This window comes from Cygnus olor, chromosome 8, assembly GCF_009769625.2.
Source record: "Cygnus olor isolate bCygOlo1 chromosome 8, bCygOlo1.pri.v2, whole genome shotgun sequence".
Taxonomy (NCBI): domain Eukaryota; kingdom Metazoa; phylum Chordata; class Aves; order Anseriformes; family Anatidae; genus Cygnus; species Cygnus olor.
In genome coordinates this window covers 21,739,829-21,753,496 of record NC_049176.1, presented here as the reverse complement: position 1 = coordinate 21,753,496, position 13,668 = coordinate 21,739,829, and the positions used below count along the sequence as shown (strand labels likewise).

The 13,668-nt window shown below is 51.9% G+C and overlaps 1 protein-coding gene across 1 annotated transcript in view; it reads right to left on the bottom strand.

Moving 5' to 3' along the window:
- PTPRF (protein tyrosine phosphatase receptor type F) overlaps window positions 1–13,668 on the bottom strand; it is a 371,106-nt gene that overhangs the window by 43,934 nt on the left and 313,504 nt on the right. Inside the window, 5 exon segments of the mRNA XM_040565789.1 lie at window positions 968–1,065; window positions 1,698–2,276; window positions 4,552–4,669; window positions 6,750–6,776; window positions 12,894–13,087. Coding sequence (XP_040421723.1) covers window positions 968–1,065; window positions 1,698–2,276; window positions 4,552–4,669; window positions 6,750–6,776; window positions 12,894–13,087 — 1,016 coding nt within the window.

Sequence of the window (13,668 nt, the reverse complement as noted above, 5' to 3'; positions counted from 1 at the left end):
AGCATGGCAGAGTTCATGTGAAGGAGGAAGGGAAAGCATGCTGCTGCCAGCCCAGGCCACCTCAGCAGAGGCAGCAGACAGCTGCTGAGACTGGGTGGAAGTTTAGCAATGTGACATGTTGGTCTCTTCTCCTAAGGGAGAGAAGCTGTACTGGGATCTGCAGAAATTTCCACCCTGTCTGTGTCTTTTACCCACATCAGTGATTCAAACTGCGGGACAAACGAGAGCAGGAAGACACTGGGTCACTGGTCTTGCCTGCAGTCTGGTGGATGACGCTACATCCAGACCTGTGGGGTTCCAGACTGGAACTTTGTGAACAACCAGTGCAACTGCTCACCAGCTACACATTGGTTGTGGACCAGAGGAGACCACTCCTCTTAGAAAATGCACACTGCAAGTTTCAGGGACGCTATGAAGGGGAGAGCGCACACTTAACAAAAGTACCCATGGACAAGACAGGTTTCTAGCTGGATGGTGAGAAGCAAGAAATACATATTATGATTCCCGAGGCAGCCCAGTTCTCAGACTGCCCCCTGCCCAGCACAAGCCTTCCCTCCTTGACATTTTCTGTTGGTGCACTTCAGCCAACATTGTTCACTCTTCTTTACTAACATGAGCAGCAAGTGCTTCCTGGCTATTCTGTAACTGATCAAAAGAGAAAGAAATCAAGAGGATTGTAATACCTTCTAATTCCTTAAGAAGGGTGAAAGGAGGAGAAGTAAGCAGCAGTGTGCCCTGCTTTGTGCCATGGCTCCCATGCGGGTGCTCAAAAGCATGAGCAGGTACCTAATCTGGGCTTGGAGATCTGGGCTCCGCAAGACCCCAGACCAGCAAGCAACGTGACCTTGCTCTGCTGGTCTCTTGCCTGATGGCCTGAAAACACCATGCAGCAGGTCAAGGTGCTGCTTTCCACTGCCCTGCTCACTGCCACAGGAGGAGCTCCCTGTCCTCTGCATCCCACCCTTACCTTAAAAGGCACTGCAGATTTATAGGAGTCAGGCACTTCCCAGCTCAGCAGCACAGACGTTTTCATGACGGCGTTGACGCGGAAGTTCTTAGCAAACACTGAAATGAAAAACAAGATCTTTGAGCACTGTAAGGCCAAGTCAGGAGGGAGCCACGCAGCAGCTCAGCTCCAAGTCTCTCTTTGTCTAACTTAGCAGCAGAGGTCGGAGAGTTCAGCTACAGCAGAGAAGTGAGATATGAGGAGAAAAGAGCAGCAGCCTTTTACCAAGTCCCAGTCTCCAGTGGAGTTTCCGTTTTTGACTATACTTTCCATCATCACAGAAAGGGAGCCGTCGGCTGAACTGTAGCCTTCTCTTCCCCCCTCTGCTCGCACTCTGCTGGCCCTTTGCCATGATCAAAAAGCAGTGGTGCTCAGGTACTGGATCTGCAGATGATCCTACCCAGCTGTCTGCGCCAGTTCGAGCAAGAGCCTTTCATGTACAGATAAAACAGCAAAGTGTGCCTGTGGAGCGATGAAGGCAATTAAGCTACCACCAACTCCCCCCCAAAACGACAACTTTAAGGAAACCTTCACTGAGCCTCCCCTCGCTGAACTACTTCTATGCTAGGGAGTCACACGGTACCTGATCTCATTAGGCAGAGCCAAGGGAAGTGCAGCCTCATGAATGAAAGCAAAGGTCCCTGTCCTGGAGCCAGAGTTTGCTGTTAGGGCTTGTTAGAAGGGCACTTACCTTGCTCGACAGGCATGGTCCGGGACTGGATGCTGGGGCTGAGCGGCCCAACCCCCTTATTGGTGCGGGCCCTCACTTTGATGTCGTAAGTGGTATCGGGCTTCAAATTCGTCAAAGTGATACTTGTGTCCTTGGTGATGTTAACAACGTCCTGCTGGCTATTTATGTCTCGGTATACCACTGTGTAGTTGACAATCTTGCCGTTTCTTTCTGCCAAGACCGGGGGGTCCCATGCAACCTCTGTGGTGGAAGTGGTGAGGCCCACCACGCGCAGGTTCTGCGGGAAGCCACTCGGCACGTCTTCTGCGGTAGTGATCTCCTTCTCAAACTCCTCTCCCGGACCGGCTCTGTTCTTGGCGGACAGCTTGAAGAGGTACGTGGCCCCCTTGTGCAGATTGGTCACAGTGTAGTGATGGTCTCTCTTCCCGAAGTCTATCGTGTTCATCTTTTCCTCATCAAGACGTCTGTACTGCAGCCGGTAACCCAGCAGCTCCCCTACCATCTCCTTGGGTGGGTGCCACTGGATGAGGGCTGTGTTCATGGCTGTCGTGCTAATCATCATGGTGGGCTTCCCCGGGACTGCAACATAAACACACAATGACCATCTGTAGCCTGGGAGGAGGGGGAGGAAGGACAGCTTCCGTGCTGCTCAGTCCGTGAGGATTGAGGAAAGTGGGAAAGTTCAGACAACAGGGTGAAGAGGACGACAGACAATTCACACGGATAGAGGCAGACTGACCCTAATCCAGTGCCGAGGGAAGCTGGAGCCAGCCAGCTCTTGGCTGCCATTTTCCCAAGTGCTGCCATCTAAACAGGCAATAAATTCAGCCATGTCCAGCCCCCAAAATCATCCCCTGTTACAGGAAAGGTTTAAGGTACCTCAAAGCATCACATTTATCTCACAGAAGATCTGAATCGTGTGCTCCTACTCAGTGATCTTCAGACACTCCAGCTAGTGCACAGCACCAGGCCACGCTGACCCCAGCGCAGTTCGACAACAGACACACAGAAGCCCAAGTCCAGCGCCCTGGTCTGTCTGGAGGAAGACTAATTTCATCCTGAAACCTTGCAGTTTTACCATCTGCAGAGGCAGCAAGCGGAGCTGGGCGGGCTGTTTGCCATCAGAACACATTTTGGTTTAGCTGATGAACAGATTCGTGATGTCAGTGCCGATGTGAGAGGTGAGCACAAGCGTTCCATGGGATTTTTGTTTATGCTGAGCAAGTCAAGGGGTGTTGCCGTCATGGGTTAGGAACTGATGGCTTTAAATTGATGGTTTAATACCTTGATCTCCTTCAGTTAAAAAAAGGATGCGTCTTCACTCCACATCAGCTCAGATTTGTAAACAAATCAACTGATCGGGAAGATATTCAGAATCAAAGGGATGGGGCCACGGATATGAAAATGAAAATGGGATTGTAGCCAAACCTGGCTAAATACCCTTGCACAGTTTTGGAACATTTAAGCCCAGAGATGAGCACAAGAGAAACACGTATTTGATGGAATTATGCCTCAATTCTGCCATCAGAGGGCGATACCAACACTCCCCTTTGAGGTCAAGCCTGCAGATGGGCCAGTACAAAGGCAGCTCTGGGGGTGGTTTTGTAGGTATTTGACATACAATTAGATTTCCACTGCCAGTGCCATCCTCCTTGCACTCATAACACAATGTCTAACAGCAGCTAGTGCTATGGGACACATTATTTTCAAAGTTGATTCAAAATATTAACTTTAAATGTACATCATAACATTGGAAGACTCACCATGGTTTACAGCGCAACACTGGGATGTTTAGGAAGCTTTTCCTGTTCACAGGACAGCTGTAGCAATTTGATGAACAGAGCATACATAATGGTGAGGCACAAGGGAGACAGCATTTGAGACAGTGACAGTGGAAACTACCTCTGGAGCTCCCCGTATGCAGCACGGAGGAGATGGCAAGCTGTTCCTTGTTTAAAAGCACCAGGAACAAACGCTCTCAGTTTGCACAAGCTGCATTCCCATAATAACAAGTGGTAAATACCGTTCCTGTGGCCGGTGTGACAAACAGCAGGATTATCATTTGTAGGACAGGTCTAGTGAGTGGGAAATCGAGGACAAGACAATGAGAACTAGCTGGTGCCACCGCCAAAGTCAAGCTTGACAGCATCCGGAGGAAAGCACCTGATGAAATCCTGGGTGCCCCTGCTCCTGGCCGAGGCTCCTGTGTTGCACTAGGCACAGGGTACAAGTTTCTACTGAGACAGCAGAACTGAACTGGCTGCGATCACCAGACCTAGAAGTTGTGTCCGCAGCACTCCTACAGCGGGGTTTGTTGCGTTCCAGATTTTACCATGGCTCTAGGAGCAAGTTGGCTGAGCTATATACGGCAGGGAAGGCAGTGGTAGCAATGGCTGGGGGGAGCTGAGAAGCGCCTCTGAGGAGCCCTCCGTGCCAGCGGCCATCCCAGGCAGCGCTGCAGTCACCACAGGAAGCAAGAAATGGCACTCGCCTAACTCCTGCTGCAGCAGGGACAAAATGAGGACAGGCTGTGACTCCAAAGCTGAGGGAGGGCCTGGACTTTTAGATTTCCTCTTCCCAGGTCTCTGGACTATGCAGATGAGCTCAGACCCACAAGCTTCATTGCTCTCTTGCGGGCCCTGGCAGTGTCCATCTCTTTGCTGCACTTTGCTCAGGTGATCCATTGGCAAAGCCTGTAAGGAAGGGCTGGAGATCCCAGGAGTATGCACCTCTGCAGCACCTCCAGCCCTCTTGCTTCCTCCTGCACAGGTGCCGTGGCCGTACTCCCTGGGCACCTCCCGGGAGGTTTCCCCACCACCCCTGCAAGGCTGCGGTCCCTGCTCCCCACGCTCACCTGCCCCCGTGGTGGTGATGACTTTCGGCTTGCTGCGGGCGCCGTCTCCTTTGGTGGTGTAGGCAGCGACCGTGACGGAGTAGGTGGTTTCTGGCAGCAGGCCTCCAATGACCGTCTCCTGGGAGCGTGTCCACGAGGCGGCGAAGAGGCAAATGAGAAGAGCAAATACCCATTACCAGAGTGAGCAGAAGGAGGGCGCTGGGGTCAGTGTCTCCAACAGCAACACACCGGCATGCTCGCTGGCACACACTCATGCATGACACCCAAGCACACACGTCTCGCCCAGCTGGCACCCCCATGGAGCCAACAATCGGTAACTGCCACCGCTCCACCACTCACCTGCCTCATTTCACCCTGTCTCTAACTCGGCCCTCCTGGGGACCCACGAGCAACCTGTGCACCGGAAAAGGGAATGGCCTAACCCCCGTGCCCCATCCCCACAGCCCCTGCTGAGAGGGAGACTTGCTCTGGAGAGAGCCCCCCATGAAGGCAGACCGGCCCAGGGACGCAGCCACCCCACACAGAGAGTAAGAGGAGGACTGTGGAGCTGTGAACCAGAGCAGAAGCTAGTTCAGCCAGCTGTGGAAACCTCGTGGGGGCTCGTTTGGGGATTTTTAAGGTTGTCTCTTGCAGCAGAGCCGCGGGGAGAGCAGGGGGGCAAGGCAGGCAGCAGTGAGCCCGGGGAAGGAGCACCTGCAGTGCCGCAGCACCACGTTCGCCCTCCCCGCGGGGCATGGCAGGGACAGACGGGGTCAGCACAAGGCACTGGCAAGACCCGAGGGGAAACCCTGCGCCGTGGGAGGTCTGAGAGGAGGAGGCAGGGCGCTAGCATCCTTGCATGCTCTGGCTTCCTCTGGGCAGGAGGAGGGCACGGCTCCGCACTTCAATGCGAGATCAAAGCGCGGAGCCCCGCTCCTCCCTCCTGGCCTCCAGCGGCAACGTGACTTGTGCCAAGCTCGGCTGGCCAGGCCCGCAAAGGTGCGAGCACAGCAGCAATCCGCAGCCCAGGGCAGCTACCCTTGAAGGGCCTTCAGCTGGGGGTGCCGTGAAAGGGACTGGGACCATTAAAACTAAGCACAAGGGCCCTGGGGTGGCTCCCAGAGCACAGCCAGTCTCCCAGCACTCACTCGCACAGACACCCACGCCGTTAAAGCTGTTGATTTCCAGTCGGTGCTGCTGGTTCAGGTTTCCCTGCCCAGGCTTACTCATCAAAATCACCCTGTTACCGTCGCGGAACCAGCCAGCCCAGAGAAAAAAAATCAACAAGCACCAACAAGAACCCCGCCAAAATCACCGTGTGAACCAGAGTCCCGTCCCAACTCCGCCCCTGCAGCAGATCGTGTGTGCGGGTGAGTGGACACCCAGCCCGATCGGTGCCAACGGGCCCGCGGGGGAAGCACTCACACAAAACCTGCAGACTCTGAACATCCCAAGAGAATTCACTCCTCCCAAATCCATGCAAAGAGGAATTCACACGCAAAAGCATGCCACCGGGAGCAAAGCAAGCGAGCTGGGAGGAGGGGAAGAGAGACGAGGGATGGATGAAAGAAGGTCTGATCGCATCGTGTAAACACAGTGCTGGCATGACAAAGCCACTCCAAGCGCGACTCTCCCCTGTAAAGCAGGAGGAGAAATGCTTCGTGCCGGGGAAGCTCACAGTAGGGCACGTAATTGAATTGCTGACTCTAAAAAGGTCATTTCCGAGTTTGTTCCTCCAATTTCGTATTTCAAAATTATGTGGGAAAAATTGGATTTAACTGTTTAAATGTGATTGTTTTCTTATTACAATCTGTGTTTCAGCCAAAAGGTCATGGTTGAGAGTGTAGGTTATTTTTCATGACTACAATCAATGCGCTTTAAAGATTACATATCTAATTTTACTGTGTAACTTGGTGGGCCAACTGCTGCAGAAAGTCGGATGCACCTCCTGAGTCGATCACTTGAGCCTGCCTAAAACTGCACTGCAACAAGCTGGAAATACAGATTATGGGAAATGTCAATTGCTTTTCTGCATTTAGTAGCAATCTAAATGCCAATTTTCTCTGGATTTGCTGGTTGTGGAAGGTTTCACAATGTAACTCTCCAGCCTCATTAAGGGAGTGAAAGGGATGTTTTGACAGCACTGTGTCTACAAAATTCACAAATCGATTTACCAAACCCCTCTTTTCCAACCTGGAATACACACAAGTGGTACTTACATGGTCGACGGAGTCCTCAGCTCTCCACTGATGGGGGAGAAAGGAAGGAGGAGAGAAAAATGGAGACACAGAATTTTAAGGGGCAACGTGTAGGAAGGGGATGACAACGACGACGACAACAGCAGGGGTTAGCAGGACTCGGGGCGGGGGGATTATAACACTTATACGCAGAGGGTCACTTGGCACAGGCTGTGCCAAGGGAAGAAATGGGACAGAGCAATTTTCTACATGCTGCTAGCCTGCGCGGCAGGTCTGAGATCATTCACACAAATGGGGGCAAGGAGCTTACTTCCCGTATCGATGGAGAGATCACCACTTCCTAACTTTGCAGTTGTTTCCCTTTCTGACCTTGTTTGCACGTTTCTGCCTCTTCCACCAGCAGGAGAAAGAAAGGACATGACTCTGGGGATCAGGGCTGCCCCACAAGTGGCAGCACTCACAGTTTTGTGGGCTGATCCCCAGTTCCTGTCCCAGTGATCCTCCAGCCACCATCTCTTGTTGAGAACTGAAGACTTCAACACACAAAACCCGTCAGGGACTGTCTGCTGGGATGTACCAAGATGACCTTTACAGACCTTCAAGAAAGTGCTCTGGGGACCTCAGAAAACTGAGAAGGGTCATCTTTTGGAAACAGAGTGAGGCTGAGGTCTTACCCAGAGCTCCACACTAAGCTGTTCCTCTCCAACAGTGCTGCATGGCTTGGAGCAAGGCTACAACTGGTGCCTGTACCAAGGGGACAGCTCCTCGCTCCCAATTACACAGCACCACAGCAGCAAACGGCAAACACTCATTTGGCAAGAGTAGCCCTGCAGGTAAGACTTCTACACAAAACATTACCCAGTAAAAGATCACATGGGATCTCAGCCATGGCAGCTCAGTTATGGCTCTGGAGAGAGACCATGCAGGTTTCTGACGGGATTGGGGGTTATAAGGCATCAAAACTAAGAGGCATGCCAGCAGCATGGTTCTTTGTGGTTGATGCACCAAAGGGAGGTTTGCAGAGATCACAGAGAGCTCTCTCAGCCAAGGTGATGCGTTACATCTCAGGTTACTCAATCTGCCTGGAGGAAGCACCGGTCGATGGGTTCAAGCACGGAGATGAAAGTGGAAGATAGGTATTATTGCCCCTGACTCACAGCGTGAGCCTTGGCAAGCCCTGCACTGAGCCTGAACCGCCAGCTGTGAAATGGCGCTCAGATCCTGACTTTCTCAGGACACCGGGAAGCCCAGCTAATGCTGGTGAAGTGCCTGGGAACCTGCTGATGCTGCGGAAGTACTAAATGGTATTAAAGCTACAAGTTGTCTTTTGTACTCAGGCTATTTGAGGTGGCTTTCAAAGGCTGGAGCTTATCACAGTGGTAGAGAACTCTCCTCAGAAGTAAAATATATGGCATGCCTTCAAAATATTTGCTATTTTATTTTCTGAATTCACAAAGAAGCAGCTATGGGAGAAATGCTCCTCTAAGATTTTATTACAGTTCACTTATTTCATGCCATAAGACTGCAACAGAATTGTCCCGCTAAGCCATCTTAAAATTTGATTTCAGCAAAGAGGTCAAGCTGTCCCTAAAGACTTCCTATAAAGTCAAAAGTCAAAGCCCTGACTAACCACTGTTGTCCCCAAAGGTCCCCTTTTTAGCACCTTGGTGTTATTTCCAGTGTTGTGTGCTCAGCTGAACCCAAGCCACTGCCGATGTCCTACCTGCACCGGCCATCCCACACCACGGCCAACAGCCACGTGCTCTGCCCTGCTGATCTAAAGCCTGACAAAAATCTTGCTACAGGAGGGACGTGAGGCCTTGCAGCTCTTTCTCCCAGAAGCACACTGCTGCTCCAACACTGTTCCTGGTGGATGGCGGCCATGTGGGTGGTAGCACCCCGAGCTGTCCCAGTGCTGTCCACGTGCAGCTCCAGGAGCAGACGCTGATGCCCCACTGCAAGGAAGAGCAAGGCCACCGCATCTTGCAGCTCTCACACCAGAGCGGGGGGATTATCATCCACTAGGATATTAGGCCAATGTTTAACGTTCAGACTCTGTTTGCTCCCATGTTTCAGTGGCCTTTAATCTTTTATCAGATCAGAGTGCAAAGAAACACCTTGAGGTCTGTGTTGGAGGAGTAACAGTGAAAAGCCAGGCCTGCATAAATAGCCTGATATAAATTCAGTTTCATTATGAAAATATCATCTGCGGATCAAAACATTTCCTTCCTAAACTTGCTCAATTGCTTCTTAAATGCTTAAGATTGGTCAGTAAGACAAATTGATCTGAAAGGCCCAGGAGCTGTCATAAAAAGAATTCAGACAGTGCTGTGCGCATGAGGCAGGATGGCTCAGGGAAGTGCTAAAGCTAACAGTCTGTATTTATGGCAGCTGCAATGCCTTAACGTTTCATTTTACACTTCAACACCACACAGTACAGTCATGTCTCACCAGGGAACGGCTGTTTTCCCTGACCACGGCTCTTACAAAAGACAGACTCCAGCCCCAGCTCAGGGAAGCGGATATTGGGGGTTTCCTGCAGATCCTTCTCTCTGCTTCAGCGACCGTGGTGCAACAGTGCAACTCCAGATGCATGCTCAGGGCGCTGAGCCTGTTGGATAAGAAGTCTGTAGGCTCCAGAACTTCTTTGTCCATTACTGCAAAGCCTTCTGGATTGTGCCGTTCAGTTTTGCTCCACTCACGAAGCAATCTCACCTCCGCACCTAGGTGCGCGCAAGCAGGAGGAGTTGTTCCAAGTAGATCCAGATAAGGATCCCTGACTAGCACCCAGCAAAAGGGGGAGGCTGTAAATTCCTCTCTGTTACGCCTCGGGTGGGCACTGCCCAGGGAGAACAGGAGTCTCTGCTTCCCATCTTCTTTGATCTCATTCCAGCAGCTTGAAGTGCTTGCCGTTACCTCTTCCTGCTCTTCTGGTGGGACGTGCATTCAGTCTCCATGCTGGACGGAGGAGTGCCACCTGCGAAGACCACACAGTCTTCCCATAAGCCTGCAGTCCTTCTTGTGGGCTGCATACATCTCCCCTGCTATGACTCTGCAGAGCAGGAGGAGGAGGTGGCAGGAGTCTCTCCACAAAACCAGACCTCCAGCTGTATCCAGCCAGCTCCCAGCAGAAGCAGCAAATGCCACAAAGTCGAGGGTAGGGGAGAAAGCACGCCCCAAAGATGTTCCAGTCTGGGATGAGGACAAGCAGGCTGGGAGCAGGACACAACAATCAAACACCTAGATTCACACCAGGTCCAGCTGCTTGTCTTGGAGGGTGCAAACAAGAGTGGCAGGGCTCAGCCAAGACCCCCCACTGGTGCCCCTGCTCCTTTCAGAGGCGCTCTCTGTGCCAGGAGGATCACAGCCAGGAACCTGCACCCCCAGTGGCAAGACGAGACGTGAAGGAGACCCAGGGCACAGAAACGAACCTTCTGCCATTGCCTATCGTGGGACCTGGCTGAGCCACGATGGCAGGGGCTGCAGGAGGTGGTGTGGGTGGGATACTCGCTGTCACTGGGTGCTTCTCCCCAGGAAACAGCCACTTTTGCTGGTCCATGAGTCCGTCCGTAGGAGTGAGAGCTCAGACTTGAAGGCACAAAGAAGCCTGATGGAGGTCATCAGTCACAGCCATAGAGAGGAGTGAAAAGCCTCAGCTCCATCACAGGACCTTCCAGACAGCTGATTATTCTCCCTAGGCAGGAGGCTGCAAAATAAATGTGATCTCTCCGGCACCAGGGCCCCCACTTCGCTGCTGATGGTTGAATCCTTTCCGCTCCAATCATTTTGAAAACAGAATCTGTATTATCTGCATAGCTAACATCTCCATTCCCTTTTTCTTCTTCCTTTCATCTTCGTTTACTCTCTCTCTATTTCTCATCTTCAATCATCAAAAATCATGAGTCAGCTTTAATACCAGTGTCTTCGTACCATCTGCAGGAAGCAGATTATGTGGTATACATACCTACTCAGAATCAGCAGACAGCCTGCCTGGGCAGGAGGAGGGGTCCTGCCTACATGTCCTGAGAATTTCTGCTCTGACCCCAGATTTTCAGTTTAATTGTCAACTTGTACATCAATTTAAATGTTATGAATGTTTATGAGTACTGAACAGGACTCCATCTACATCCCATGACCTTCAGGGACAGGTGTACCAGTCAATCTTTGTTTTCTTCCATTGAAAATACCTCTGGCTGTTGGCAGAGACACGTGCTGCTGTACTAAAAGATGGCAGCTCTCAGAGGGTTCTTCAACTTCTGGAGCAGATGCATTTCATCACAAGCACAGGTCATGCCTGGCTTCTCACTCTTTCAGGAAATAAAGAGCTCTTCAGCCAAGCCAGTGAAACCTCTTCCCTGCAGGGTCATCATTAGTTTATCCCACGAGTGACGTGACTCCTTCACAGCAGTCACTTCTGTGCAACTGTCTCATGGCCTTCACTTCCATTCAGGAATTTCAGCAGATGAACTCAGCACAATGCATGCCAGCAAATAAATATTGCAGCAATCAAGGACTTTCCCACATAAATTCACCAAATATGAAAGACTGGTAAGTGGTTTGACAGGACAGGAAACTTTAAGCAACTCGCCTCCTTGATGACAACTGCACACATTCAAAGTCATGCAAAATCCAGCAGTCCTTGGAAAGTTCCTGGCTCTGGTACGTTAGTGGCTCTGCACATTAGTATGGAGTTCCTTCCTCTCTCCAAAATGTATATGAGTAAGGAATGAAAGCAGAACTGGCCGGGCAAGCATAAACTATGTGAAAACACCAACAAGAACACTGCCAGCTTTACCCACCTACGCTTGAGACCAACCCATTAACTCCAAACTCCAGCTGAACAACAAAGCACCAATTCTTCAAACAACATGGAAGATTATATCCTCCTGGAATAAGCAAAGGGCAGCAAATAGCTTTTCTAATGATTAAAATAAAGCAACATCTGAAACAAACAGAGATGTGCCCTGGATAACACTGTGAGGACCCTTACAGCATTTTCTCTTTAAAGTTTTCCCCTTCCACATTATTACCGAGTTTTACCCTTCACAGTATGAATGGGGAGCAAAGCCACCTCTGTGCACTGCACTCCCCACAGACAAACGTATAAATGATTCACAGCTGCGTTCAGGAGATAGATCAATTAATCGTTGCAGCTCTCCAGTATTTATATTGGGCATCATTCAAGCAAGCCAGCTCTGAATCGATTACTCGTCGCTTCCAACAGCAGCAGATCCTGTACTTCATTTATACGATTATCTTTGTTGAGAACAGCACGGGTCATCCTCGACGAAGGACCCTTGCTCCAAAGAGGAGTTGTGTATCATCACAGGGCACCAAAAACTTCCTGGGACCCCGGGAAAGAGGCTAGTACCTTTCTTGGAGGCTGAACAGAGCCCATAACCATGCCTGTAGCTCTGGGTGGGAATGGGGCCTTGGCTAACTGCCAGTGAGGTACCCAGGAGACTGCATAAATACGAGCAGAATGTGGTATCGGGATGGCAGAAGGGGAAGTTGTCTACAGGCGATGTGGGCCTGCACCTCACCACTTTTTCTTCCAGCCCTTCCCAGACTCAGGTGGCTTCTCTTCAGTTTGGTTTCAAGAAGCAATGCAAGGTCAAGTCCCTGCCTTGCACCAGCAGGAGGGAAGGGAGGCTCTGCTCAGCCATGCCAGGGCTGCCCAGCCTGGCAGCTGTCCCCACCCAAGGGTGCCCAACTACCCCACGCGTCCCATGGACAGGCAGCACCCTACGGGCTCTGCCCAGAGATGGGCTTTGCTCTGCACGCAGTCAGCAGCACGAAAGCAGCAGACTCGAGGCTTATTTACAGCTCTCCAAAGGGTTATAACCTGACCAGCAACACACAAATTGCTCCAGCTGGAGTCTGCACAGGATGAGGCAGGCAGAGAGAGGTACACGTGGGAGAAGGGGGAAGAGAGGAGCATCACCCGATACATCATCTTTCCTACGGCAGCTTTTTCCTGATAAAACTTTTTACCAGTTTGCAAGCCACGGTCTGTGGATAAACTGTTCACCCTGCTCAGGCAGGGCTGTGTCCCACGCTGCAGAGCCGCAAGGGGCAGCCGAGAAATGCTTGGACCCAGCCAGCCCAGCCCTCCGCAGAGAGGGAAGGTGCCATGCCCACCAGCCTGCGGTCCCCGTGCCATACCTGTGCCTCCGACAGCATGACGTCCTTGATCACCGGCTGCCCTCGGGGCTCGTTGTTTTCCAGCTTCACGTACGTGACCTGGTACCCCCGGATCTGCCCGTGCTGCTTGTTGGAGATGGGCAGCTTCCAGCTCACCCGGATGGCGGTCGAATTCACAGACTCTACCTCCACCTTTCGCGGTGGGGCACTGGGCACTGTAACACACACGGGACGGACACTTAGCAGGCACCACGCAACCGCTGTCAGCCAGCTCTTACTCCTTCGCTACCTTCCCTCCGCCTCATTGCAAGGATGACCCTGCTGGCACAAGTCCCCTGCACCTGCCCGGGAGGTCGTACTGTGGTTTTCCAATGTGGCCATAACCTTGACCCTATCCCAGTGCTTCTGCTGCTCTCAGTGGGAAACAGCAGGGCTGCGATATGCACTAGTGCCCCTGTAAGAGCAGCTGTGCCGGATCAGATTCATTTCTTGTCCCCCAGCAGTGGCCAGAAGCAAAGAGCAATACAGGAATATAAAGAGTATGGTAACCACTTGCAGCTCAGGGTGCCCTGCAGCGGAGGCAGGGGTTTGGAAGCCCTTTTTGCATCCTGCCTGTCACTGCACACCTCCTCCTCTCAGATCCCCTTGCGTACATCTAAACGCAGTCCAGCAGCCCCAGGTAGCACGACTGGGTGCTGAGCCTGCCTCGCGGGGAGCCCTGGTACCTGCCACCAGCCAGAGCGTGTGCACGCTCATCCCCTGCGACAGCAAGAGGTTAATGAGGGGGAAAAGCACC